The sequence below is a fragment of the Pseudoliparis swirei genome, chromosome 12 (assembly GCF_029220125.1).
Source record: "Pseudoliparis swirei isolate HS2019 ecotype Mariana Trench chromosome 12, NWPU_hadal_v1, whole genome shotgun sequence".
In the NCBI taxonomy this organism is placed as follows: Eukaryota; Metazoa; Chordata; class Actinopteri; order Perciformes; family Liparidae; genus Pseudoliparis; species Pseudoliparis swirei.
The window spans coordinates 13,444,595-13,471,341 of NC_079399.1; the positions used below are offsets into that span (position 1 = coordinate 13,444,595).

At 45.0% G+C, this 26,747-nt stretch overlaps 2 protein-coding genes across 3 annotated transcripts; both read left to right on the forward strand.

The window, feature by feature from the left end:
- The first annotated feature begins 17,639 nt into the window (after positions 1 to 17,639).
- On the forward strand, positions 17,640 to 21,645 carry cnr1 (cannabinoid receptor 1). Of its 2 annotated transcripts, none has more exons than XM_056428193.1 (2): positions 17,640 to 17,884; positions 18,588 to 21,645. In XM_056428193.1, exon 2 carries the CDS (start codon positions 18,633 to 18,635, stop codon positions 20,040 to 20,042), a length of 1,410 nt encoding a protein of 469 aa, XP_056284168.1. In that variant the 5' UTR covers positions 17,640 to 17,884; positions 18,588 to 18,632; the 3' UTR covers positions 20,043 to 21,645. The 2 variants fall into 2 exon arrangements, with proteins under 2 accessions (XP_056284168.1, XP_056284169.1); XM_056428194.1 differs by having other exon boundaries at positions 17,640 to 17,879.
- Positions 21,646 to 23,045: 1,400 nt separating this feature from the next.
- On the forward strand, positions 23,046 to 26,607 carry akirin2 (akirin 2). The gene is made up of 5 exons (XM_056428078.1): positions 23,046 to 23,529; positions 24,297 to 24,431; positions 24,728 to 24,877; positions 24,975 to 25,046; positions 25,995 to 26,607. The coding sequence occupies exons 1-5, from the start codon at positions 23,358 to 23,360 to the stop codon at positions 26,003 to 26,005; spliced, it is 540 nt and encodes a 179-aa protein (XP_056284053.1). The 5' UTR covers positions 23,046 to 23,357; the 3' UTR covers positions 26,006 to 26,607.
- Positions 26,608 to 26,747: the final 140 nt, after the last annotated feature.

The following is a 26,747-nucleotide window of genomic DNA, read 5'->3' on the forward strand; positions in this document are numbered from 1 at the left end:
CCGGTGGGCTCACCAGCTGCCCTGCTCGTATCTGTTCCCTGCCGCAGGCTGACAGCCTCAATGACAGCCGGTCATAACTTTCTGAAGACGGCAAGATGGCCGTTGCCCGGTCACCTGGACGGGAAAGGCCTTTTTGTTCTGGGAGGTTTGGGAACTCTGACTCAGAGGTGGTGATCTTCATTTGAACTGTGTTAAGCTGAAATGCAAACTGTTATGACCCAATGAAGCCAGGAGGACATCATGTATGCTAACAGCAGAGAAGCCACATACATGTCATTCAACCTCTACATCCCGACTGAATGACCTTTCATAGCTTACCATAATAACTTGTATACTGTAACACATAAATGAAGTAAAACCAGATGGGATGTTTACACACAACAACAAACAAATGAATCAGATGCATACCAGACTGAAGAAGCTAAACAAACAAACTCTCTAAAAACCAAATGTCATTTGTGAGTATTATATTCCGCCTGTGTTCGGCTGCGTTGCATCCACATTGTTCTCCTTTTCAAGGAAAATACATTTTGATCAAATGTGTTTTTTTGCATCATTGCTGAGAGAAGATGGGAACATGTCTGTTAAACATTATACAACCAGCAGCAGGTTAGCTTAGCGTAGAATAAAGACACAGGGGGGAAACAGCAAGCCTGGCTCTCTGAAAAAATTAAATAAATATCCACATTCACCTAATTAACATTTATATAGTGTTTAATCCGTATAAAACATAAAGTGTAGAAACAAAAAGAATTCGGAAGACATACTATTATATTTATTATATATTCTTTCCACCAACAACAGTCCCACCCCTGAACCCCCTGCAACCTCAGTTACATTATAACAGGCCTGTAACTCGTCATCTTTCTGTTTCTTTACTTTTCATTAGTTGCACACATGCTTCTTTCATTAGGATTATAGGATTTGCATGCAGTCAATTGAGGCCTAGACCTGATACGGTGAGGTATGAACCTTATTTATGACTCCTGATATTCAGCTGAGAGTGCAGTGTGGTCACCCAAAAATAGTCGTTTTGACTTAAGAATCATAAAATGTGTATGAGGACGTTTGCAAAGGCAGCAGCAGCAGAGCGCTGCGGTGTTGTCAATGGTAGACGTCTGCATTTCATATAAGTTTAGTGGAAACAAAGAGATAACAAAATGCTGATTGGAGCATTTAGTTTCCTCTTTTACAACCAAAATGTGTCTCTCCCAACATCCACTTTGACTTATGATGAATGAAACAACATACTTATATTCACAGGCAAATATTGTATGCTGACAAATGTAACATATTGGATATCAGCATGTTAACATGCTCACAATAACATGTTCATTTTCTGATAATTTGAATATAATGTCGACCATTTTCACCATCTTTGTCTCTAGTTGTAGTATCAGAATCAGAATCAGAATCAGAAACAGGTTTATTGCCAAAGAATGAATGTTTTCACAAACAAACGAGGAATTTTTTTTGGTGGAAGGTGCAACATTTGGACATGACAAACAACAATCAACGCAAGGAGGGAGGAGGAGTGGGAGGAAGAGGGAGGAGGAGGAAGAGGAAGGAGCGGGAAGAAGGAGGAGAGAGGAAGGTGGAAGAAGAGGTGGTAGTCCTGGGGTGACAGTCAGTCAGTCCCGGGTCCATTGATGAGCCCGACCGCCGCCGGAAAAAGCTATTGGTGTGGCGGGAGGTCGTGGTCATGATGGATCGCAGCCTCCTCCCGAGGGAGGGACTCGAACAGGAGTGTCCAGGGTGGGAGGGTCGGCGACAATCTTTCTGGCCCGCTTCAGTGACCTGGAAGTGAACAGGACCTGGAGGGAAGGCAGATTGCAACCGATAACCCTCTCGGCCGAGCGGATGATGCTCTGCAGCCTGCGCTTGTCTTTGGCTGTGGCTGCAGGGTGCCAGACGGTGATGGAGGAGCAGATGATGGACTCAACGATGGCCGTAGAACTGTACCATCATCTTCCCTGGCAGGTTGAATTTCCTCAGCTGCCTCAGGAAGAACATCCTCTGCTGGGCCTTCTTGGTGATGGAGCCGATGTTCAGCTCCCACTTGAGGTCCTGGGAGATGATGGAGCCCAGGAAGCGGTAGGACTCCACAGCGTCGACGGGGGAGTCACACAGGATGAGAGGGCGGGTGGGGCTGCATTCCTCCTGAAATCCACAACCATCTCCACTGTCTTCAGAGCGTTGAGCTCCAGGTTGTTCTGGCTGCACCAGGTCACCAGGTGGTCAGTCTCCACCTGTAGGCGGTCTCGTCCCGCCAGAGATGAGTCCAATGAGGGTGGTGTCATCCGCGAACTTTAGGAGCTTGACGGACTGGTGACTGGAGGTGCAGCTGTTGGTGTACAGGGAGAACAGCAGAGGGAGAGAACACAGCCTTGGGGGAACCCGTGCTGGTGGTCCGGGAGCCTGAGACGTGTTTCCCCAGCCTCACGTGCTGCTTCCTGTCGGTCAGGAAGTCTGTGATCCACCTGCAGGTGGAGTCGGGCACGTGCAGCTGGGAGAGCTTGTCCTGCAGCAGGGACGTTTAAGTTTAATTGAAGGCAGAGCTGAAGTCCACAAACAGGATCCTGAGGTTCCTCGGGAGTCCAGATGCTGGAGGATGTAGTGAAGGGCTATGTTGACTGCATCGCCTGCAGACCTGTTGGCTCTGTAGGCGAACTGCAGGGGTCCAGGAGTGGGTCGGTGATGGTCTTGAGGTGTGACAGGACCAGCGTTCAAGGACTTCATGACCACAGAGGTCAGGGCGACGGGCCTGTAGTCATTGAGTCCTGTGATCTTGGGTTTTTGGGGACGGGATGATGGTGGAGGCCTTGAAGCAGGCTGGAACGTGGCATGTCTCCAGGAGGTGTTGAAGATGTCGGTGAACACCGGAGACAGCTGGTCCGCACAGTGCTTCAGGGTGGAGGGGAGACGGAGTCCGGCCCGCTGCTTTGCGGGCGTTCTGCTTTTTAAACAGCCTGTTGACAGCTCTCTCCAGGATGACGAGGGGCGTCGCTGAGTTGATGGAGGGTGCTCCAGAGGTGTGAGCCCCTGATGGGCTGGGGGAGGTCGGCTGTTGGTCTGTGGCTTGTTGGTGGGGCTGTGGGGATTGTCTCAGGACTGCTCCATTGTCTTTCAAAGCGGCAGTAGAACTCATTTAGCTCATCTGCCAGAAGCACATTGTTCATGGAGTGGGGTGATTTGGGCTTGTAGTTGGTGATCTGCCTGAGCCCTCTCCAGACAGAAGTAGAGTCGTTTGCTGAGAGCTGCTGTTGCAGTTTCTCAGAGTACAGTCGTTTAGCATCTCTCACCGCCTTGCTAAACCTGTATTTGGACTCTGTGTACAGGTCCTTGTCCCCACTCCTGAATGCCTGGTCCTTCTGCAGTCTTAGCTTCCTGAGCTCCGCTGTGAACCAGGGTTTGTCGTTGTTATAACTCACCCTGGAGCTGGATGGAATACAGCTGTCCTCACAGAAGCTGATGTAGGAAGTTACAGCCTCTGTGTACTCATCCAGGCTGTTGGTAGCAGTCCTGAAGACATCCCAGTCAGTACAATCAAAGCACGCCCGTAGATCCTCCAGAGCCTCACTGGTCCACTTCTTGAACTTCCTCACCACAGGTTTGCAGAGCTTTAGTCTCTGCCTGTATGAGGGAATCAGATGAACCATGACGTGGTCAGAGTTTCCCAGTGCAGCTCGAGGGACGGCGTGATAGGCCCTGCTGATTGTTGTGTAGCAGTGGTCCAGAATGCTCTTCTCTGGTAGGGCATTTAATTAACTGTCTATATTTAGGAGTTCGTGGCTGAGGTTTCCTTTGTTAAAATCCCCAGTACAATAACTAAAGAGTCCGAAGGTCCGCCCACACGCCGTATCTGTTCAGCAGTGTCTGTTGTGCCTCGTTCACGTTCCTTCGCGCGGCATGTAAACTCCGGCCAGGATGAATGAAGCGAACTCACGTGGGGAGTAGAAGGGTTTGCAGTGGATGATAAAAGATTCCAGGTCCGGCGAACAGTGCTGTAGAATCACCGTTACGTCGTTGCACCAGCCGTTGTTGAGGTAAAAGCAGATTCCTCCACTAACTAACATTTATGAAATAGGGTTACTATCATTAACTTTGCACGTTATTGTTCAGAAACAAAAGTATTGGACACATTCAAAGTATGACTTAATGATAATAAACAAAAGGTCCATACAAAAAACCATGAAACATTTCACTCAAAACCCCAAATGTCAACCTAATGGGGGCCCAAAAGGAAAAGTCAATTCAATTCAATTCAGTTTATTTGTATAGCCCAATTTCACAAATTACAAATTTGTCTCGGAGTGCTTTACAATCTGTACACATAGACATCCCTGCCCCAAAACCTCACATCGGACCAGGAAAAACTCCCAAATAACCCTTCAGGGGAAAAGGGAAGAAACCTGGAGGAGAGCAACAGAGGAGGATGCCTCTCCTAGGATGGACAGATGCAATAGATGTAATGTGTACAGAAGGACAGATTTAGAGTTAAAATACATTCAATGAATATGACAGAGTGTATGAATAGTTCATAGTAGGCATATTCCACGATGGAGACCTCCACGATCCATCAGGCAGATGGCGGTGGGAGGAGGTGGGCGGAGTCTCAACAGGACAGTGGCGTAGTCATGAGCAGGAATTCCACGACCCAGACGATCCATCAGGCAGATAGATCTATGCTGGCTCATAGGGTCCGATGACCCCATGAGCCAGGTCTGCCCACACCCACCAGAGCCCGAGCACCACACAGACGAGAAGATGCACATAAATGAAGTCAAACCAGATGGGATGTTTACACACAACAACAAACTAATGAATCCGATGCATACCAGACTGAAGAAGCTAAACAAACAAACTCTCTAAAAACCAAATGTCATTTGTGAGTATTATATTCCACCTGTGTTCGGCTGCGTTGCATCCACATTGTTCTCCTTTTAAAGGAAAATACATTTTGATAAAATGTGTTTTTTTGCATTATTGCTGAGAGAAGATGGGAACATGTCTGTTAAACATTATACAACCAGCAGCAGGTTAGCTTCGCGTAGAATAAAGACACAGGGGGGAAACAGCAAGCCTGGCTCTCTGAAAAAATTACATAAATATCCACATTCACCTAATTATCATTTATATAGTGTTTAATCCGTATAAAACATAAAGTGTAGAAACAAAAAAAATTCGGAAGACATACTATTATATTTATTATATATTCTTTCCACCAACAACAGTCCCACCCCTGAACCCCCTGCAACCTCAGTTACATTACAACAGGCCTGTAACTCGTCATCTTTCTGTTTCTTTACTTTTCATTAGTTGCACACATGCTTCTTTCATTAGGATTATAGGATTTGCATGCAGTCAATAGAGGCCTACACCTGATACGGTGAGGTATGAACCTTATTTATGACTCCTGATATTCAGCTGAGAGTGCAGTGTGGTCACCCAAAAATAGTCGTTTTGACTTAAGAATCATAAAATGTGAATGAGGACGTTTGCAAAGGCAGAAGCATCAGTCCACACACAGCAGCAGCAGAGCGCTGCGGTGTTGTCAATGGTAGACGTCTCCACTTTATTGCATTTCATATAAGTTTAGTGGAAACAAAGAGATAACAAAATGCTGATTGGAGCATTTAGTTTCCTCTTTTACAACCAAAATGCGTCTCTCCCAACATCCACTTTGACTTATGATGAATGAAACAACATACTTATATTCACAGGCAAATATTGTATGCTGACAAATGTAACATATTGGATATCAGCATGTTAACATGCTCACAATAACATGTTCATTTTCTGATAATTTGAATATAATGTCGACCATTTTCACCATCTTTGTCTCTAGTTGTAGTATCAGAATCAGAATCAGAATCAGAAACAGGTTTATTGCCAAAGAATGAATGTTTTCACAAACAAACGAGGAATTTTTTTTTGGTGGAAGGTGCAACATTTGGACATGACAAACAACAATCAACGCAAGGAGGGAGGAGGGAGCAAGAGGAGGAGGAGGAAGAGGAAGGAGCGGGAAGAAGGAGGAGAGAGGAAGGTGGAAGAAGAGGTGGTAGTCCTGGGGGTGACAGTCAGTCAGTCCCGGGGTCCATTGATGAGCCCGACCGCCCGGAAAAAGCTATTGGTGTGGCGGAGGTCGTGGTCATGATGGACGCAGCCTCCTCCCGAGGGAGGGACTCAACAGGGAGTGTCCAGGGTGGGAGGGGTCGGCGACAATCTTTCTGGCCCGCTTCAGTGACCTGGAAGTGAACAGGACCTGGAGGGAAGGCAGATTGCAACCGATAACCCTCTCGGCCGAGCGGATGATGCTCTGCAGCCTGCGCTTGTCTTTGGCTGTGGCTGCAGGGTGCCAGACGGTGATGGAGGAGCAGATGATGGACTCAACGATGGCCGTAGAACTGTACCATCATCTTCCCTGGCAGGTTGAATTTCCTCAGCTGCCTCAGGAAGAACATCCTCTGCTGGGCCTTCTTGGTGATGGAGCCGATGTTCAGCTCCCACTTGAGGTCCTGGGAGATGATGGAGCCCAGGAAGCGGTAGGACTCCACAGCGTCGACGGGAGTCTCACACAGGATGAGAGGGCGGGTGGGGCTGCATTCCTCCTGAAATCCACAACCATCTCCACTGTCTTCAGAGCGTTGAGCTCCAGGTTGTTCTGGCTGCACCAGGTCACCAGGTGGTCAGTCTCCCACCTGTAGGCGGTCTCGTCCCGCCAGAGATGAGTCCAATGAGGGTGGTGTCATCCATGAACTTTAGGAGCTTGACGGACTGGTGACTGGAGGTGCAGCTGTTGGTGTACAGGAGAACAGCAGAGGGAGAGAACACAGCCTTGGGGGAACCCGTGCTGGTGGTCCGGGAGCCTGAGACGTGTTTCCCCAGCCTCACGTGCTGCTTCCTGTCGGTCAGGAAGTCTGTGATCCACCTGCAGGTGGAGTCGGGCACGTGCAGCTGGGAGAGCTTGTCCTGCAGCAGGGACGGGATGATGGAATTGAAGGCAGAGCTGAAGTCCACAAACAGGATCCTGGCGTGGGTTCCTCGGGAGTCCAGATGCTGGAGGATGTAGTGAAGGGCCATGTTGACTGCATCGTCTGCAGACCTGTTGGCTCTGTGGGCGAACTGCAGGGGTCCAGGAGTGGGTCGGTGATGGTCTTGAGGTGTGACAGGACCAGCGTTCAAGGACTTCATGACCACAGAGGTCAGGGCGACGGGCCTGTAGTCATTGAGTCCTGTGATCTTGGGTTTTTGGGACGGGATGATGGTGGAGGCCTTGAAGCAGGCTGAACGTGGCATGTCTCCAGGAGGTGTTGAAGATGTCGGTGAACACCGGAGACAGCTGGTCCGCACAGTGCTTCAGGGTGGAGGGGAGACGGAGTCCGGGCCCGCTGCTTTGCGGGGGTTCTGCTTTTTGAACAGCCTGTTGACAGCTCTCTCCAGGATGACGAGAGGCGTCGCTGAGTTGATGGAGGGTGCTCCAGAGGTGTGAGCCCCTGATGGGCTGGGGGAGGGTGGGCTGATGGTCTGTGGCTTGTTGGTGGGGCTGTGGGGGATTGTCTCAGGACTGCTCCATTGTCTTTCAAAGCGGCAGTAGAACTCATTTAGCTCATCTGCCAGAAGCACATTGTTCATGGAGTGGGGTGATTTGGGCTTGTAGTTGGTGATCTGCCTGAGCCCTCTCCAGACAGAAGCAGAGTCGTTTGCTGAGAGCTGCTGTTGCAGTTTCTCAGAGTACAGTCGTTTAGCATCTCTCACCGCCTTGCTAAACCTGTATTTGGACTCTGTGTACAGGTCCTTGTCCCCACTCCTGAATGCCTGGTCCTTCTGCAGTCTTAGCTTCCTGAGCTCCGCTGTGAACCAGGGTTTGTCGTTGTTATAACTCACCCTGGAGCTGGATGGAATACAGCTGTCCTCACAGAAGCTGATGTAGGAAGTTACAGCCTCTGTGTACTCATCCAGGCTGTTGGTAGCAGTCCTGAAGACATCCCAGTCAGTACAATCAAAGCACGCCCGTAGATCCTCCAGAGCCTCACTGGTCCACTTCTTGAACTTCCTCACCACAGGTTTGCAGAGCTTTAGTCTCTGCCTGTATGAGGGAATCAGATGAACCATGACGTGGTCAGAGTTTCCCAGTGCAGCTCGAGGACGGCGTGATAGGCCCTGCTGATTGTTGTGTAGCAGTGGTCCAGAATGCTCTTCTCTCTGGTAGGGCATTTAATTAACTGTCTATATTTAGGAGTTCGTGGCTGAGGTTTCCTTTGTTAAAATCCCAGTACAATAACTAAAGAGTCCGGAAGGTCCGCTCCACACGCCGTATCTGTTCAGCGAGTGTCTGTTGTGCCTCGTTCACGTTCCTGCGCGGCATGTAAACTCGGCCAGGATGAATGAAGCGAACTCACGTGGGAGTAGAAGGGTTTGCAGTGGATGATAAAAGATTCCAGGTCCGGCGAACAGTGCTGTAGAATCACCGTTACGTCGTTGCACCAGCCGTTGTTGAGGTAAAAGCAGATTCCTCCACTAACTAACATTTATGAATTAGGGTTACTATCATTAACTTTGCACGTTATTGTTCAGAAACAAAAGTATTGGACACATTCAAAGTATGACTTGATAATAAACAAAAGGTCCATACAAAAAACCATGAAACATTTCACTCAAAACCCCAAATGTCAACCTAATGGGGGCCCAAACGGAAAAAGTCAATTCAATTCAATTCAGTTTATTTGTATAGCTCAATTTCACAAATTACAAATTTGTCTCGAGTGCTTTACAATCTGTACACATAGACATCCTGCCCCAAAACCTCACATCGGACCAGGAAAAACTCCCAAATAACCCTTCAGGGGAAAAAGGAAGAAACCTGAGGAGAGCAACAGAGGAGGATCCCTCTCCTAGGATGGACAGATGCAATAGATGTAGTGTGTACAGAAGGACAGATTTAGAGTTAAAATACATTCAATGAATATGACAGAGTGTATGAATAGTTCATAGTAGGCATATTCCACGATGGAGACCTCCACGATCCATCAGGCAGATGGCGGTGGGGAGGAGGAGTGGGGAGTCTCAACAGGACAGTGGCGTAGTCATGAGCAGGAATTCCACGACCCAGACGATCCATCAGGCAGATAGGATCTATGCCGTCTCATAGGGTCCGATGACCCCATGAGACGAAAGTCAAAAGGACTTCCGGGAGAAAGCAGAGTTAGTAACGTGTGATTGAGAGATGAAAATTCATCCTTAAGGAGAGAAAAAGAGGAGATAGGTACTCAGTGCATCCTAAAACGTCCCCGGCAGCTATAAGCCTATAGCAGCATATCAAGGGCTGGACCAGGGCAAACCTGATTCAGCCCTAACTATAAGCTCTGTCAAAGAGGAAGGTCTTAAGTCTACTCTTAAACGAGGTGACTGTGTCTGCCTCCCGGACTGAAATTGGAAGCTGGTTCCATAAAGAGGAGCTTGATAACTAAAGGCTCTGGCTCCCATTCTACTTTTAAGACTCTAGGAACTACAAGTAGTCCCGCATTTAGTGAGCGTAGCTCTCTAGTGGGGCAATATGTACGACAAGCTCCTTAAGATATGATGGAGCATCACCAATCAAGGCTTTGTAGGTTAAGAGAAGAATTTTAAAGTGATTCTTGATTTTACTGGGAGCCAGTGCAGAGCAGCTAGTGCAGGAGTGATGTGATCTCTTTTCTTAGTTTTAGTGAGAACACGAGCTGCAGCATTCTGGATCAACTGGAGGGACCTAAGAGATTTATTAGAGCAGCCTGCTAATAAGGAGTTGCAGTAATCCAGTCTCGAAGTAACGAACGCGTGAACCAATTTTTCTGCATCTTTTTGAGACAAGATGTGCCTGATTTTTGAAATATTACGTAGATGAAAGAATGCAGTCCTTGAGATTTGCTTTACGTGGGAGTTAAAGGACAAGTCCCGATCAAAGATAACGCCAAGATTCTTTACAGTGGTCAGGGCATCACAACAAGATATATATTGTCTGATGACGTTGAGATCTTTTTCAAGAAAAGTGAACAAATATGGCCAGCTGGTGGCACACATGGTGTGTTGTCAGGTGATGATTAAAGCCAGGAGGATACATCCTCCGGGGAATTAGAATTTAATGGCGATCAATAAAATAATTGTTGAGATATTTCAGTCTAGCCAAACACACACCAACATTACCAAAGAGCGGCAAGCATTGCACGATGTTTCTCTAAAATATGGCGATGGCAATTTTAGTATATCTACCTACAGATATACATGGTTCCAACTGAGCTTCCTTCCCCTTTAAAAACCCTTTCAGTCTTTATTTGGATCCTTAAATGCTGGTCTGTCAACCTGTTTTGCATTTGTTTAGTTTTTTAAAATGTTTTATTGAGAGCAACGTTTTTTTAGTTGTACATAAAGAAGAGTTCTTAAACGCAAAATATGAAATCAATAAAATCCTGAACAAACCCAGGATTTGTCTGACACCATTTCAATATGGGGTGACCTAAGGAAATCACAGAGGCTTTCAAGGGGGAAGAACTAACAATGACAACATCCATCTACCTATAATTTGATACACAACGTGAAAACGCATCATCTCTAGCCTCAATAGACACAGATGAGATCAACAATTTACCCCAAACTACTATCTTCAAACTAACTGACAATATGGCGCTGTGCCAACGGCTGCTTGTTTCAGTAGTGGCGTTTTGCTTTTATTTTATTGTCTTTTTTTGCACTTTTCCTCTCTTTTTCTTTTTCTTTTCTTTCACGTTTGTCTTAGTTACGGTCGGACACTGGACCATAACTACTTTTTTCGATAATTCTACTGTGGCTTTTGTTCACTTTGTCGTGAGTATCGGAGAGCCACAGCAAAACAATGACGGGACCGCCGCTACTCGCGTGCTCAGCTGATCGCGCTGTGCAGGCCGAAGCTTCTGCCTGGAGAAAGACCTGTGATCCCGCTGGAGCTACGGAGAAGGGCTCGCGGTTGCAGATCGGGTGTCAAGCGGAGGGCTAAACGAGGAGATACAAACCCTCTGTACCGTCGTTCATATGCGCGTACGTGACGTCTTTCGCGAATAACACGGATGTGCTCGGCGCTGGTAATGTCTGAGAGGATCTTCCGTGAGCAGTCTCTTGTGCTTCACTGAGACGTGGCTACGCGGACTATCCGGATCACAGCGTCTTTGCCCGGCTTCAGGACTGTTCGGCTGACAGAGACGCTACACAGAGCGGTAAGAAGAGGGGGGATCGCTGTTTATGTGAATGAACGGTGGTGCCACCCGGACCATGTGTGCGTGAAGGAGCGCTTCTGTAGCCCGAACATTGAACTGTTGGCCGTGGGGATGCGCCCGTACTATTTGCCGAGAGAGTTCACGTCCGCCATTGTGGTTGTCGTGTACGTGCCGCCATCAGCTGACGCTGAGGAAGCTGTGGACACCATCCACTCCACTGTGTCTGCTCTGCTGAACCATCAGCCTGGAGCATTCATGGCTATCACTGGTGACTTTAACCACACCACATTGGAAAAAGCTCTGCCAACCTTCCATCAATACATAGACTGCCCAACAAGGAACAATAAAACTCTGGACTTGCTGTATGCTAATACTAAGGACGCATACAGCGCCACTGCCCTTCCCCCCCTCGGCAGGTCTGATCATGACCTGGTCCGGCTGACACCCAGGTATGTTCCTCTGGTGAAGAGGCTGCGGTGACCACCAGGACTGTGAGGAGGTGGTCTCTGGAGGCTAACGACGCCTACAGGACTGCTTGAGTCAACGGACTGGGATGTGCTGTGTGGACCGCACGCGGAGGACATCAACAGTATGACCGACTGCATCACGGAATACATCAAGTTCTGTGAACACACCACCATCCCATCACGGACTGTGCGCTGCTTCCCCAACAACAAGCCCTGGATCACCAGGGACCTGAACGGCGTTCTTAACATGAAGAAAGCTGCTTTCAGGTCTGGAGACAGGGATGAGCTGAGGAGAGCCCAGCGCAACCTAAAGGTGAAGCTCAGGGAGGGCAAGGACTCCTACAGGAGGAAGCTGGAGGCCAAACTCCAGCTGAACAACACAAGGGAGGTGTGGTCTGGCATGAAGCAGATAACTGGCTTCAAGGTGGAGGGAGACAGCCAGGGGCTCCTGGAGAGGGCCAACGAGCTGAACTGTTTTTTCAATAGGTTCAGTTCACAGCCCTCTCCTGTCTCCTCCACACATCACACCTCCCAAACACCTCCCCCTCTGTCCCCCCTGCTGAGCTGCACATCCACCGAGCCCTCAATAACAATGGGCTCCTCCACCCTCCCCTCTCTCTGTGACGACTGACCAGGTGAGAAGACAGCTGGAGAAACTACACCAGCGCAGAGCTGAAGGTCCTGATGGCATCAGCCCCAGGGTCCTAAAGACCTGCGCCACCCAGCTGTCTGGTGTCCTGCAGCGCCTCTTCAACCTCAGCCTGAGGCTGGGGGAAGTCCCGTGCTGTGGAAGACGCCGTGCCTGGTCCCTGTCCCCAAGAAGTCAACACCATCTGGCCTCAACGACTACCGACCGTCGCCTCACCTCCCATGTGATGAAGGTGCTGGAGAGGCTGGTCTTGGCCCACCTCCGGCCGCAGGTGAAATCGTCGCTGGACCCTCTGCAATTTGCTTACCAGCCTCATGTGGGAGTGGACGACGCCATCATCTACCTGCTGCAACGAGCTCAGTCGCACCTGGATGGAACCGGTGTCTCTGTGAGAGTCACTTTCTTTGACTTCTCCAGTGCATTTAACACCATCCAGCCACTGCTGCTGAGTGAGAAGCTGCGGGTGGCCGGTGTGGACGCGCCCACCATCTCCTGGATCACTGACTACCTCACAGGCAGACCACAGTTTGTCAGAATGGGTCGTGTGCTGTCTGGAACGGTGGTCAGTGATGTTGGAGCCCCACAGGGAACTGTTCTGTCTCCCTTCCTCTTCACCCTGTACACCAGTGACTTCCAGTACAACACGGAGTCATGCCATCTGCAGAAGTACTCTGATGATTCTGCAGTGGTCGGGTGTATTAGGGATGGACGGGAGGAGGAGTACAGGGCAGTGGTGAGTGACTTTGTAAAGTGGGCCGATGAGAACCACCTGCGGCTGAACGTGGCCAAGACCAGAGAGATGGTGGTGGACTTCAGGAGGAAGGCGACAGCTCCTACACCTCTGAGTGTCCTGGGAGTGGACGTGGACATGGTGGAGGAGTACAAGTACCTGGGCGTCTCCATCGACAGCCGACTGAACTGGAAGGCCAACATCAACGCTGTGTACAAGAAGGGATGAGTCGACTCTTTTCCTGAGAAAGCTTGATCCTTCAACGTGTGCAGCAAGATGCTGGAGTTATTCTACCAGTCGGTTGTGGCCAGTGTGCTGCACTTTGCCATTGTCTGCTGGGGAGCAGCATCGAGCCGTGACACCAGCCGTCTTAACAAACTGGTTAGGAAGGCTGGCTCCATCATCGGCTGCCAGCTGGAGCACCTGGAACAGGTGGTGGAGAGGAGGACGTTGAAGAAACTGGTGTCCATATTGGACAACCCGGACCACCCTCTCCACCACCTCCTACAGGGACAGAGGAGGACTTTCTCCAGACGTCTCCTCACGCTCCGCTGCCACAAGGACAGATACAGGAGAACATTCCTGCCGACGACTATGAGGCTCTACAACAGTTCACCTCTTGCCAGATCACCCTAACCCTTCTTATATTTGTGGTTTTATTTTTATTTTTATTTTTATTCTTGTGTGTTGCTGCTACTGGCTCGACAAATTTCCCCTTGGGGATTAATAAAGTATATATCTATCTATCTATCTATCTAATCAAATCTATTCATCACAATTGCTGATGATCCAGTCTTAGTTTAGCACAATGAGCAAAAGTTCTGTTACTGTACGGTCGTAGTTCGATATAAACTGTAATTTGTTATGAACCGATGGTGCAGCTGCAGCTCTGCAACATAAACACAGAGACTCCAGAGCTATTTATGGAGCACTCTATAGCACTATGTCACATAATTATGAGCAAGAGTCACAAATTAAAAATGAGCTCTAAGTTATAGAACTGCTTACTGGCAATAAGACAAAGGTATCAGCTTATTGTATATGTGGCCTATTTTCAGATTGTGTCGGCTCATGCCCAGGCGGTGGTACACTTAATCACCGCTTTAGCCTATTTAGTATTTAGAGAACAGCGATTGGAAGGTTCAGATCAGCGGAAAACAAAGCTTCGATGAATCCATGAGCGATTTTGATAATTCAACCTTAGTCGGCCTCTCGTATTGATCAGGTTGTTACTGATGCATTAGTGAGGTATCTGGAAAACTCTGGCTCGGTTTATGAGTCCTGAGCTAACGTCTATCGGCTTCTCATTAAACATCACTGTAATGTGAACCATGCGAGGCACTAAGTCCTTCCTAAGAACAAAAGAACAAGCAATCATCACAGCAACACGCTTGAACTAAACTTTTTTTTTTTTTAAGTTTAGGAAGACATATTAACCGTAAATATATATTTAATCCAACTGCCAATTCTTTTGACGCTGTTTGATGTACATGGAGAAATGGGTTTGTTTCAAAGTCAATTTATTTGAGTCAGTTTTAGCCTGTTCAAGCATTTCGGAATGAGTACAAATAAAAAATGTCCAACATAATTTGATCATTACATTACATCATTACGTCATTATAAATGTTCTTTTTTCTTTCTTTTTTTTTAGGTGTATTCAGCTTTAGTTTTTTAGAAATGTAATTTATTTACAGGTAACATAAAGTGTCATGTCAGACAGGTCACAGCCATATTCCCAACTAACGTGTCAATCTATCGTTTCATATAGAAAGTTAATGTTAATTGTGCCAGTTAGCTACACAGCTGTTATTATAATGCACCAGGCAGTTACTTTAGTAACTAACTTGTAATAACAAACTTGTAGGCTGTGTTTGAGCTTACAAACAACTGGTGTTGATGACATATTCAGAAATTAATTAAATAGCAATAAAGTGGCCCAAACAGATCTAAACTAGGAGTCTAACATTTAGCGCTGAATAATGAGTCAAATTAAAACTGGAATAGAGACTTCCTTCCACTGACTGACTTTTCATTTTCCTCCCTGAGCTCGTTGCTCTGATCCTCAGACTCAAAATGAGTAACTGGAGGACAAAATGTTATGCACGACAACGCAGATGGCCGTGAGCTTTGCTTGAGCCATCGCTCGTTGCTCACTCACAGGTTAGCATGCCAACAAAGTCAGAGAACTGTCACAGTACACCAGTCAGTTTGGCAAACCCTGCTGCCTAAAGGGTGGTGGATAATACAAAGTCTCAGCAATAAGCTGATGAAATGTAAACCACGCTCAAACATTTTGTCTGGAACATTTTTATATGTGCTACAGCAGGCGTTATGGTGTGTTTGAAAGGAAGACTGCATCGTGGTTGATTCTACACCATTCTTACGGTTGTTTTACGGCATGTGAATATGTATATGTGCTGCGTAGCGCATGCTAAAAAGTTAAACTTTGATATGGTGAACATGATACCTGCTGAACACCAACATTTTGCATTGTCGTTGTGAGCACATTAGCATTTTGATTAGGCATCTTGGCATGATATGACAATGGTATAAAAAGCCAAATGGCAGAGAAATTACAACATAGTTTATTTTTTAGTGAACTAAAACTGCAATGATGCTAATTACGACTATCATAGATACACTGTTGTCTTACAGGCGAGGCGACACGTATACGTGCCTACAGAGATAATTACATGAGCTGACACCCTCCTGCTGACATTCCCAGAAATAGGAAACAGAAGTCCACAGAAAACCTTCAAGGTACAAACGATGAAAAGGTGAACTACAACACATGATCAAAACATTTCTCGAGAATGCATCACAGGCGGTGCCCTCTAATAGTGAAAGGGCGTTTGTGGGGGATGTTTCCCTCTAGCTGAAAAGGAAAACTGGAGGCTGGAACGTCATTACTGCAGGCTTCAATCCGAGAAGCCACGGAGAGAGGAGGTGAACCAGTGGTTCTCTCTTCCTGGTCCTTGTATGCTTCTTTATTTGAACAAGGCATTTATCCGCCTGTTACTCTGCTCGAGGTAATCAGTTATCAGCGAGGAAGAGGGCTTTTATTTTTGGCTGCTCTCAGGTTTGAATCAGTATGTGGAGCTCAGCTTTTATTTACATAGCCAAGCAGATCATGAGTGTAAATAATGTGTTCTCTCTTAGTTTTCTTAAAGATTGATGAGAATCCTCTTGGAGATTAACGAAGCCTAACTCTGCTGCTTTCACTGACAATCTGCCAGCATGGCATTTTTTCCAAAAGTGGGAAAATTAATTCACAGAACTATGAGCATAACTCCTCAAGATGGCTTTTTCTTTGGACATTTTTCTCATTCCCCGGCCCAAATGTCTCCTCATTTCGTGAAGAAGAACATTTTGTTCATTTCAGACAGACATTACAACCCCAGCTGAGCAATATTAATAATTACGCCTGTGGTGATGATAATGATGGTGCTGAGGAATAAGCAATAGCCTCATTTCAGTCCTGACGTGGCGTCAGGTTTTCATGTTCTGTTCGTGAAATGTCACATTAATGCATCTATTCTGATTTTCTCCACGACAATGAAGCCACTCAACGTGTGCCCCCTTGGCCTGGACCCTTTGTGAGGAAATATAAAATGTTGCTAACATTTTTACATGAATATTGCCAAATGAAAACAGGTCAAGTGGTCGATTCAGGAACGTGACCTTTTTTGATAGAGGCCACGCAAAGGCTGTATCTTTGTTATTGTGATGCAAAGCAGGATCTGACACTGCAGTGGTGTGTAATCTGATTGAATATGTATGAATAATCTTGTGTTGCCATTGTACTGCTCAGCTCTCCTGCGTTTCAACTATGTAAATTACATGTTTGGCTCTGAAAATCCCACTTTCCTTTGGCATTTTCGTCCAAATACAAAAGACTCACTTGTACTCCAAATAATTGGATGGAATGGATCAGAAAAAATCAAGAAACTGAGCAACAAGTATGAGGTAACAAACAAGAAAACAGCTAATAAAGGGTGAAACCTTTATTAGCAAATTCAACCAACATCAAAATGATAAAGTCTGCTTTCGGTTCTTTGATATTTTCTATGTTAGTTAATTATTCACACAATAAACCGACATGCACTGACTAGCAATAAAGTGTGTAACCTACAACTGCATGTTGAATGCATGCACACCAAACAAATGGAAAGCATACATCAACAGTGACCTTCATGTGGAGATGTGATGGGACCAATGCAGCTTTTTGTTCCTGCAAAATGTAGAAAATGAGTTAAACATTCTGAATGAGGAAGATACATATATTTAAAGCTATTCTTAATCTTTTTTTGGTCATGCTTTGTGCTTGGTGATGCCGGTTCTTTGTCCGAAACACAAGTCATCTGATATAGGAGGAGCTTTGGAAATTCAAATCAGATCCTTTTTTAATCCTCCAGCACTGTCGTCTCCCTTGCTTCTATACCGCACTTGAGCTTTAGGGGTTGGGCAGATGAAGCTCTATGGAAACACGTGACAGGGCTTGTAGCAGGGAGTCTTCATAAGTGTGAAGTCACAGAGAAACAGACTGGAGAGACGATGGAGCCAGCGGCAGCGGCGGCAACCTGTATCCACACAACAGGAGCGCACCCCAAGAGCACATTGACGTCTGATAAACTTCTGTGATATATAGCTTCTTATTTTTTAACGAAACTCACAGTGCGTTCCCATCACAACACATGCGCGCTGGTTGAATCTCCTTGTATGTAAGATCTGTGTTGGGTTGAGGATGCGCTCCTGACTTGGATTAACGCGCGGCGGTGAAGGGCGATTCGCACTTGGAACATTATGTAAGGTAAAGAACCACTTTTCCTCTTTAAAATGATTAGTTTCGGGTTTTAATATTGTTTTCTTTTTTCTGATTATACTTTAGATGATTTGTGTTTGACTCTTTTTTTGTAATTATTACTGAACAAATTTTTTTTCCAACACAATTTTTTCTCCTGCATTGACAACTGTATTTTCTAAAGCCTAATATTAAGATAACTTTTCAAAATCAAAATGATGTAATAGCAGTTATTCTCCCGCTGTACCTCTTATGAGCGTGCATATTGTGCATTGTTTTACACGGAGGCAATGAGATTGTTTTCCAGTGTTCCTGTCAGGTACAAAGGATCAACGTCTGATTCTGCACCTATATAAAATAATTCGACGTGTTCATCCTCAGCCTTTATGTTTCCAGCCGTATAGGTGTTATGGTCTTGAAAAGAAAGTACTCTGAGATTTATATTGTATGTGCACTGATAAATACAGGGTGCATGACACAGTTATTATAAGTACACCAGCTGTTAGAGACCAGATTTTTACCCAATTCAGGAATTCTATAAAATAAAAAAATAATAATAATTCCAAATATTTGCATAATGTGAAGATTATCTGAAATATACTTTTTTTATATCTATGTGCATTGCTGAAGATGTAATTGCCTGTCATAAATATGCATGGGATTTTTTTCCGGTTTTTCAAACATGTCTGAAATGTTTGTCATCAATTTGTAGGTTGTCCGGGCGTCTTAGACTGCAGTATTTCCCTCAGACGCAGCCATGAAATCTGTTCTGGATGGTGTGGCAGACACCACCTTCCGGACTATTACATCTAGTTTACAGTATTTGGGCTCCAATGACGCTAACTATGAGGACCCCCTCAATGATGTAGACTTCAAGGCGGGCTTCTCTCTGCAGAAGCCCTTGTCTGCTTTCCGCAGCAACTCCTTCCCGAACAAAGTACCTGCAGACGAGGAGCTCATCCTCAAGGGCATCCCCTTCTTCCCCACCAATGCCACAGACTTGTTCGGCAACAGGAGCACATTCAGAGATGAGACGAACACGATACAGTGTGGGGAGAACTTCATGGACATGGAGTGTTTCATGATCCTGACCCCCAGCCAGCAGCTGGCCGTGGCAGTGATGGCTCTGACTCTGGGTACCTTCACGGTGCTGGAGAACCTGGTGGTGCTCTGCGTCATCTTCCAGTCCCGCACCCTCCGCCGCCGACCCTCCTACCACTTCATAGGCAGTCTGGCTGTGGCTGATCTGCTGGGAAGTGTCATATTTGTCTACAGCTTTCTGGACTTCCATGTTTTCCACAGGAAAGACAGCCCCAATGTGTTTCTCTTCAAGCTGGGTGGAGTCACGGCGTCGTTCACTGCATCTGTTGGGAGCCTTTTCCTCACTGCTATTGACCGCTACATCTCCATACACCGGCCTCTCGCCTATAGGCGCATCGTGACACGGACCAAGGCTGTCATTGCCTTTTGTGTGATGTGGACCATCTCCATTGTCATTGCAGTGCTACCTCTGCTGGGCTGGAACTGTAAACGTCTCAATTCGGTTTGCTCCGACATATTCCCTTTAATAGATGTGAACTACCTGTTGTTCTGGATCGGGGTAACCAGCGTGCTGGTTCTTTTCATCATCTACGCCTACATATACATCCTCTGGAAAGCGCACCATCACGCTGTCCGCATGCTCAGCCGCACATCCCAGAAGAGCCTTGTTGTTTACTCAGCAGATGGGACTAAAGTGCAGACCACGCGCCCTGAGCAGACGCGCATGGACATCCGCCTGGCCAAGACCCTAGTGCTCATCCTGGCAGTGCTGGTCATCTGCTGGGGCCCAGTGCTGGCCATCATGGTCTACGACCTCTTCTGGAGGATGGGCAATGACTTCAAGACAGTGTTTGCATTCTGCAGCATGCTGTGTCTGCTAAACTCCACTGTCAATCCAATCATCTATGCCTTGAGGAGCAAGGACATGCGGCACGCCTTGCTCACCTCCTGCCATGCATGCAGGGGCAGTGCCCAGCAGTTGGACAATAGCCTTGAGTCAGACTGCCAGAACAGAAATGCCAATAGTTCTGCCAACAGGGCGGCAGAGAGCTGCGTGAAGACCACTGTGAAGATAGCCAAAGTAACAATGTCCGTGTCAACCGAAACGTCTGCTGAGGCCGTCTAATTGGCCGTCACGCAGGAAACTGTAAATGTCATCCTCCCCAAACAATGCCATTTAACACAATGAAGCAGAGGTTATATATCCCAGAGAAAGAAAAGCTCACATAGACGCATTAGTGGTTGCATTGCTCTACGTTGGTCTGTCAGTACATGGTGTGCCAAAGTGCCAAACCGTATTGCAAGGTCATAGGAAGGACTCGCAATTGGAAAGGGTTATCAAAGACTATCATAAGTCTGCTGTTCACCATAGACTTCATTATGTCCAGTTAGTTAAGGCATATTATATTTTTGTACTGTGTATTCAGGTTTTCAAAACAATATCTTCATTTATGGGATAAGGGGCTACTGATATTTTTAATTCGAGATGTTTTACCGTATTGTTTAGACTTTAAAATGTATCTTGCACCATAAATATAACAAAGCTTCTTGTCTTGGCTTTCTACAGAACTCATGTACATGTAGACATTTTTGAGGGAATGCTAAAAAATAAAGTTCAAATAACTTTGATAGTTTTTTCCCCCCAAATTAACATGAAACGTTTCATTTTAGTACCTCCTCTGACAATACTCACTGAGTGGCAAACTGCGTGAAGACATTATGAGGTATGACAGGTGAGTCATGCTCAAGAGAAAAGAAGAAAAAACCGTTATCTAAATGAGATGGAGGTAAACGGTTCCACATCATTTACATGTGTCAAATATGGAAATGGCATTTTCTGTGGCAGTGACGATCGTCTCTGTTCTTTAACCACTCGCTGTTAGACCTATAGAGTAATGTGTCTTTGTTCAAATGTGTACCTAACAACTGTACAGTCTTTTCTCGCTAAATAAAGTGTTCAAATCAACTAGCTTTACAGCCAACACAACAACACAACAACAACAACAGCTTTTGGACAATGCTTGATCATACAAACTGAATTTGGATGCAGTGTGCTGGTCACCACTGTGACAAACTGAAGTAGTTTCTGAGCTGCTTTCATCAAATGTACAATGATAATGCCCTGTGTGTGTGTGTGTGTGTGTGTGTGTGTGTGTGATACCTTGTGACTTGATGATATGTCCAACCCCAAGCCGTTTGACCATTGCAGTGAGTTGTTTTTTGTGCTACTGTTGCAGGGGGGCATCTTCTGGAAAATAAAAGCAACCCATGCACAGGCCTAGTGAAGTACTTTTGGCGTAACACTTAATACAAATATGTGCTGTTCATTTTACTTATCTAAACCAAGAAGAGAGGGTCTGTTCATTAGCTGGTAACGTGGATGGAAGTCTGTGTGTATGCATTGTGTGGAGGGGACTCGACAACTGACCTTACAAAAATAATCTGCTACAATGTGATTGTTCTAATAGATGATGTAGAACTTTTTTTCTAAAACACTCACAGCACAATTGTTCTTGATATTTATCTTGGTGTAAAGTTATCCAGACCGCTGTTTACCAGTATGCTTTTCTGCCTCTTGTATTATCCAGTATTGATGATCAACATGTCAACTGTCCAGTAGCTTCTGTAAAGTGGTGGCATCATAAGGAATCTATGACTTAAAAACCACAACCAATCAAGTGTTTTATTGCTGTTTTCAAACGTGTGAATAAAGTTGCAGCTGGTTGTCATTTTGCCTCATTTGATTGATTATTTGATTGTGGGAATTAGGAGTTCGCTTAACCCACTAATCCAAGGAGGAACAGAGACTGAAAGGAGCCATGAACTGACAGCAAGGTGAAGACATCCGTAATGTGTCAGCGCCCCCTTGTGGAATATGTGTCATTGAGAAAAGCCAGTCGTATTCCTGTTGTAACTTTTTGTAACCCCAGTAGTGACAAATTGCGAGAGAAGAGCTCCCACAGCATCCGCTGACACCACCACAAGGAAATTACAACATATGTTCACACAGATGTCAACAGGATTTAGTTAAAATATTCACAGTCTCTACTCCAGGGTTTACTCTACCATGTGTGAAAAGTAGTAGGCCTAGATTCATTATGGTAGATTAATTGATAATAAACGTTTGTTCATTTGTCATCTTCAATGACATAGCACTTACAAATCAAAGTATAACACCATTTGATATATTATTGTCCAACACATTTGGTAAACTTCAAAACTTGACACTGCAAAATAATGACACACAATGTCAAGTTTAGTGAAGTCCTATGGATATCAAATGTTATGAATTTTTGGCTGGAATACCCCACATCCTCCTCCATTTTGTACAGTTCAAATATGTTATTGTATCAGGGTGGTTGAGGAAGTGGTAATGACGGGAGGAAAATGTCTCAAACTTTTGGTTGAGTCTGCCAGGGGTGGGGTGTTGTTTTAAATAAAAAAACAACAAGCCAGACAGGGAGTTTTGCAGCCAGAGAAATCTTTGAAAAAGTCCAAGTGCATTATTACTAAGGTACTATGAGTCATTTATTTTTATCAATACTTATTCTTTATACTAAATCATACCCTGGTAAAGGTGTACCGTCATTTATTTATTTATTTTGAAATGTTTCGATTCTGAGGCAGCAGCAATATTATTAATTTTTGTGAATCAGAAGTTTGCTCCTAGTTCAAGATTAACTACAGGGCCTTACATGACATATTTGATCTGTAGTATAAATCAACTGATTAACGTTAACATTAAATAACTACACATTATAATTTTAGGTAGGTGCATTTTAGTCACATCCTCATATGAAGTGTACATTTTAATGCTCTTATAGTGTGTTAGACAACCTACAGTAAGTATTACATAAAGTTTGAATGTTTAAAAAGGCCTTCGTTGCTTTTATTCAAACGTTAAAATAAAACAGACACTGCAAAGTGGTTTGAAGGGTTTGGTGAGCAAACGACACATTCGAAAAGAAGGACCAGTTCAACGTCTTCGGGAAATGTAGTATTTAAATTAATAAAACGATGAACATGATAGGGAACAAAAACTACAAGTACCAGTGTCAGCCATTTTTTCGCGCATGCTCATACCCGATTAATTCGGACGGAACAAGGTAAACTATTCGAGCCGTTAATGGATGAAACTCGGAACAAGTCCTGCTAAATCTGCAATCATCCGATTGTATAGAAAGTTTACGGTAGAATATTCTCCCCGGATAGTCTCAGAATATACCTGGTAACATAATCTCGATGAGATTTATCAGCGGAAGGAAACAAGAGAAGAAATTCGTGTGAATTTGTCTGCAGAGCGGAATCGCCGCTGCCGTTTGACCGAGCTAACGCTAGCTGGAAGTAGCGGCACAGATCGGGGCCCAGGTTCGCAACTTTCCCACATAAAAGGAAATTCTAGCCTTTCCGTCTTCGTGTTTTGAAAACACATTTTGGCGTGATGGCTTGTGGGGCTACCCTGAAAAGGACTCTGGATTTTGATCCACTGATGAGCCAGGCTTCCCCTAAAAGAAGGAGGTGCGCCCCGTTCACGTCTCCGGTCTCTTCGCCACAGAAATACTTGAGAATGGAGCCCTCGCCGTTCGGCGAAGTGTCTTCCAGACTAACTACAGGTAAACATTTACACCTGCATTTTATTTTGTAAAGCTCTCTGAAGTCAGTGTGGTCAAACCACTATTTGTTTATAATTGGACAAAGTTAGCGGTTAGCCGGTGTGTAACGTTATGGTGGTGAAAACAAGTCAAACTGAGTGCCGCCTGTCGGTGGAGGCACATTGTCTACCAGGTGAAGCCTTTTGCCCAGGTGTACGTTCGGCAAACATTTTGTTTTGCAGTTTTAAAAATCAGTGTTTATTCATTGTAGGCTTTGTTGAAGTGTGGGAATAGCAGTGAACTAAGGTGTGTGATGATTTTAAATAAATATCAGATGATGTATATGATGCTCACTGATTTACACCGTCTCCTCAAATGACAAACGTCATGCTGTTTCTCGATACATTACATGACATCACATGTCATTTAGCAGACGCTTTTATCCAAAGCGACTTACAATAAGTGCATTTCAACCTAGAGTACAAACTAAGAACAAGAATACAGAAAGTAACATTTCCTCAACATAGTCGAACTACAAAAGTACCACAATAAGAGCCATTTAAGAGCCACTGAAGTGCAAATCTGTGTTTTAATCCAGACATAGTCGGAAAAGGTGTGTTTTCAGTTTCCGGCGGAAGATGTAGAGACTTTCTGCAAACGTCAGCATCAGCAAAAGCCACGTGAAAGTGTCATAATTGTGGATTCTGCAACGTGTTCACACAATTGAAGCACCCCTGTGCTAAAACGCCTCTTCTATAATGGTGCAAATGTTTTTCTTCCTGTTTCAGAGCAAATTTTACACAACATCAAACAGGAGTACAAGCGGCTGCAGAAACGAAGACACCTGGACAGTGCTTTCCAGCAGGCAGACAGCTGCTGTCCTCTGGACCTGCAGCATGTTCCCAGTGGACCCGCCCTGCCAGGTAGCGACCATCTTTATCAGCGTGTTGGCTAGTTTGTTTTGCAAATCCGTCAACGTAATACATCTTATGATACACCGTCATTTTACTATGTAACTCAAACATTAGTTTATCATTGTTTAGTTCCTGGTTATGATGACAACATGGATGCTATTAGCTGACATGGTTACAAGCCTGACATTGGCATGCTTGGCATTAAAGCTGCACAATTTCGGGATACTGTCTCTTTTCGCATTAGCCTCACCAGTTGTAGTGTTTCATCATGTGTGTACATTGTCTGATATTATCTCTCCTCACAGGAACGTCCTCCGGTGCCTCATCTCCCACTAGAAAAGAGCAGCCTTTATTTTCCCTCCGACAGGTTGGGATGATTTGTGAAAGGCTGCTTAAAGAGCGAGAGGACACGATCCGAGAGGAGTACGATGAGATATTGACTACAAAGCTTGCGGGTATGGTTGTTATTAGAATACTTTTTTTTTTTTTTTTTTTACAATTTGTAAAGATGAATCTATACCGTGTGCCAATGAATGTTTATTCTTCCGACAGAGCAATATGATACGTTCGTTAAGTTCACGCATGATCAACTGATGCGAAGGTTCGGAGAGCAACCTGCCAGCTGTGAGTATTTATTATTTTATAATCACACTTGGAGCTCATTAATGGGTCTCTACAACATTTGGTTTTGTCTTTTCAGTCCTCCCCAGTTTATGACTCATTGTTAATAATGCTTTGTAAAATTTGAACTGAACAACATTTTTATAGAATCTGCTTATTAGGAATACACTTAATATCGTGATATGGGACTGGATCCCATCTTAGCTTTTGGATGTCGTAATATACCATGGGTCTTTTCCTGATTTTAATGGCTGCACTATAGTAAAGTGATGCACGTCTTTTAATTTACCAGACTTTTTCCATCTGTTTTATTAGTAGTCATTACCCATATATTCATTCAAGCTACATTTACTGATGATTATTTATTTAAAAATGTCATTTGGAAGCTACTTTGTGACGAGAAGTAATGATTCCTGAAAAGTGAAGTTTGGTCCTGCTGTTCTTCTGTCTACATAAACACAAGACTCATGAGCCAGTCACTGCATGTGTTAAGTGTTTACGTTTTGTACAACAGACGGTATCTTGCCGTCAAAGGTGTGTCGTAGCTTCACAAAACAATAGGTTTTCGTGGTCCAGGCGACTTGTCTGTCTTAATGAAACGTTAATCCTGCGTTTTTAAGGTTTCCAGTTATTATCATAATGCCCCACAATCAGCTTGAGCACGTCCAGCTTAAGTTAAGCCGAAAAGTCTGGTCAGTTTTAATGAAACGGCTTTGTTCTAGGCTCAGCATTTCACTTTCTCTTTAAAGTTGGTTATAAAGTATGTGTTCCTCTCCATTGGAATCTTGGTGGTCTAAATTTGACTTTTTTAAATGTGTGTCTCCCCTCCTCCGCCCTAACAGAGAGCCAGCATACACTCCTGTACAGGTCACAGGGCTGAAGTCATCTCCTGATATGAACTGTGTCAATATTGAAGCGTCCTCGTGATCTTTTCGCCTTTGTCCTCCACAGATGTTTCCTGAGTGTCAGCGTCTGATATTGAGGAATGCTCTCGGCTGCAGGCTACTCCAGGGACTCGGTCTGGTTGGACTTCTCTCCTAGCTGTGCCATAACGCCTCGATGTGGACTCAGTTTGTGGTATCCACATTTGCTGTGTCTACCAGAGCTTGGAGGGCTTCCTGCTGCCAACTTGTTTAAGGACTCCCTGTGACTCTACCAGTGGCCTCTTAACAATATTTCTTTGGCTTTGTTCTGATGCCTTCATAAAAGGCTGACTGCCACCACACACTTGGCCTTTTGATTTAGTTTTTTGATTAAATTTGGTTATTTCACAGAGAGGATATTAGTTGTGCAGCTTCTCTAAATGTACATTTTGAAAAAAGGGATTGAACATTGACGAGTGGATAAACCAAGACCGCCTTTAGACTGGGCTCCAGGAACAGACATTGGCTTTTTCAGCATTGTTTTTAAACTGTACTGGCAATTACTGTTATTACATTTGTATACACTGTATTTTTTTGCGTGACTTTTGTTTATTGTACCAAAATGTCATGATTATTTGCTGCAGGTATAAAGGGGCTTTGATTCAAGAAAAGCGGAAAAAAATAAAGTGTTTACTCAAGTATTTTGGTTTGTTTTCGTTTTTCTATTAATGACTTGCAAAGGATCACACAAACCGTATACGCTTTGTGGTTTTCTACATGCTTCCACCTTAAGGTTATGAATTTTGTTTTTATCTTTAATTGCCAAAAAAACAAAGTCTCT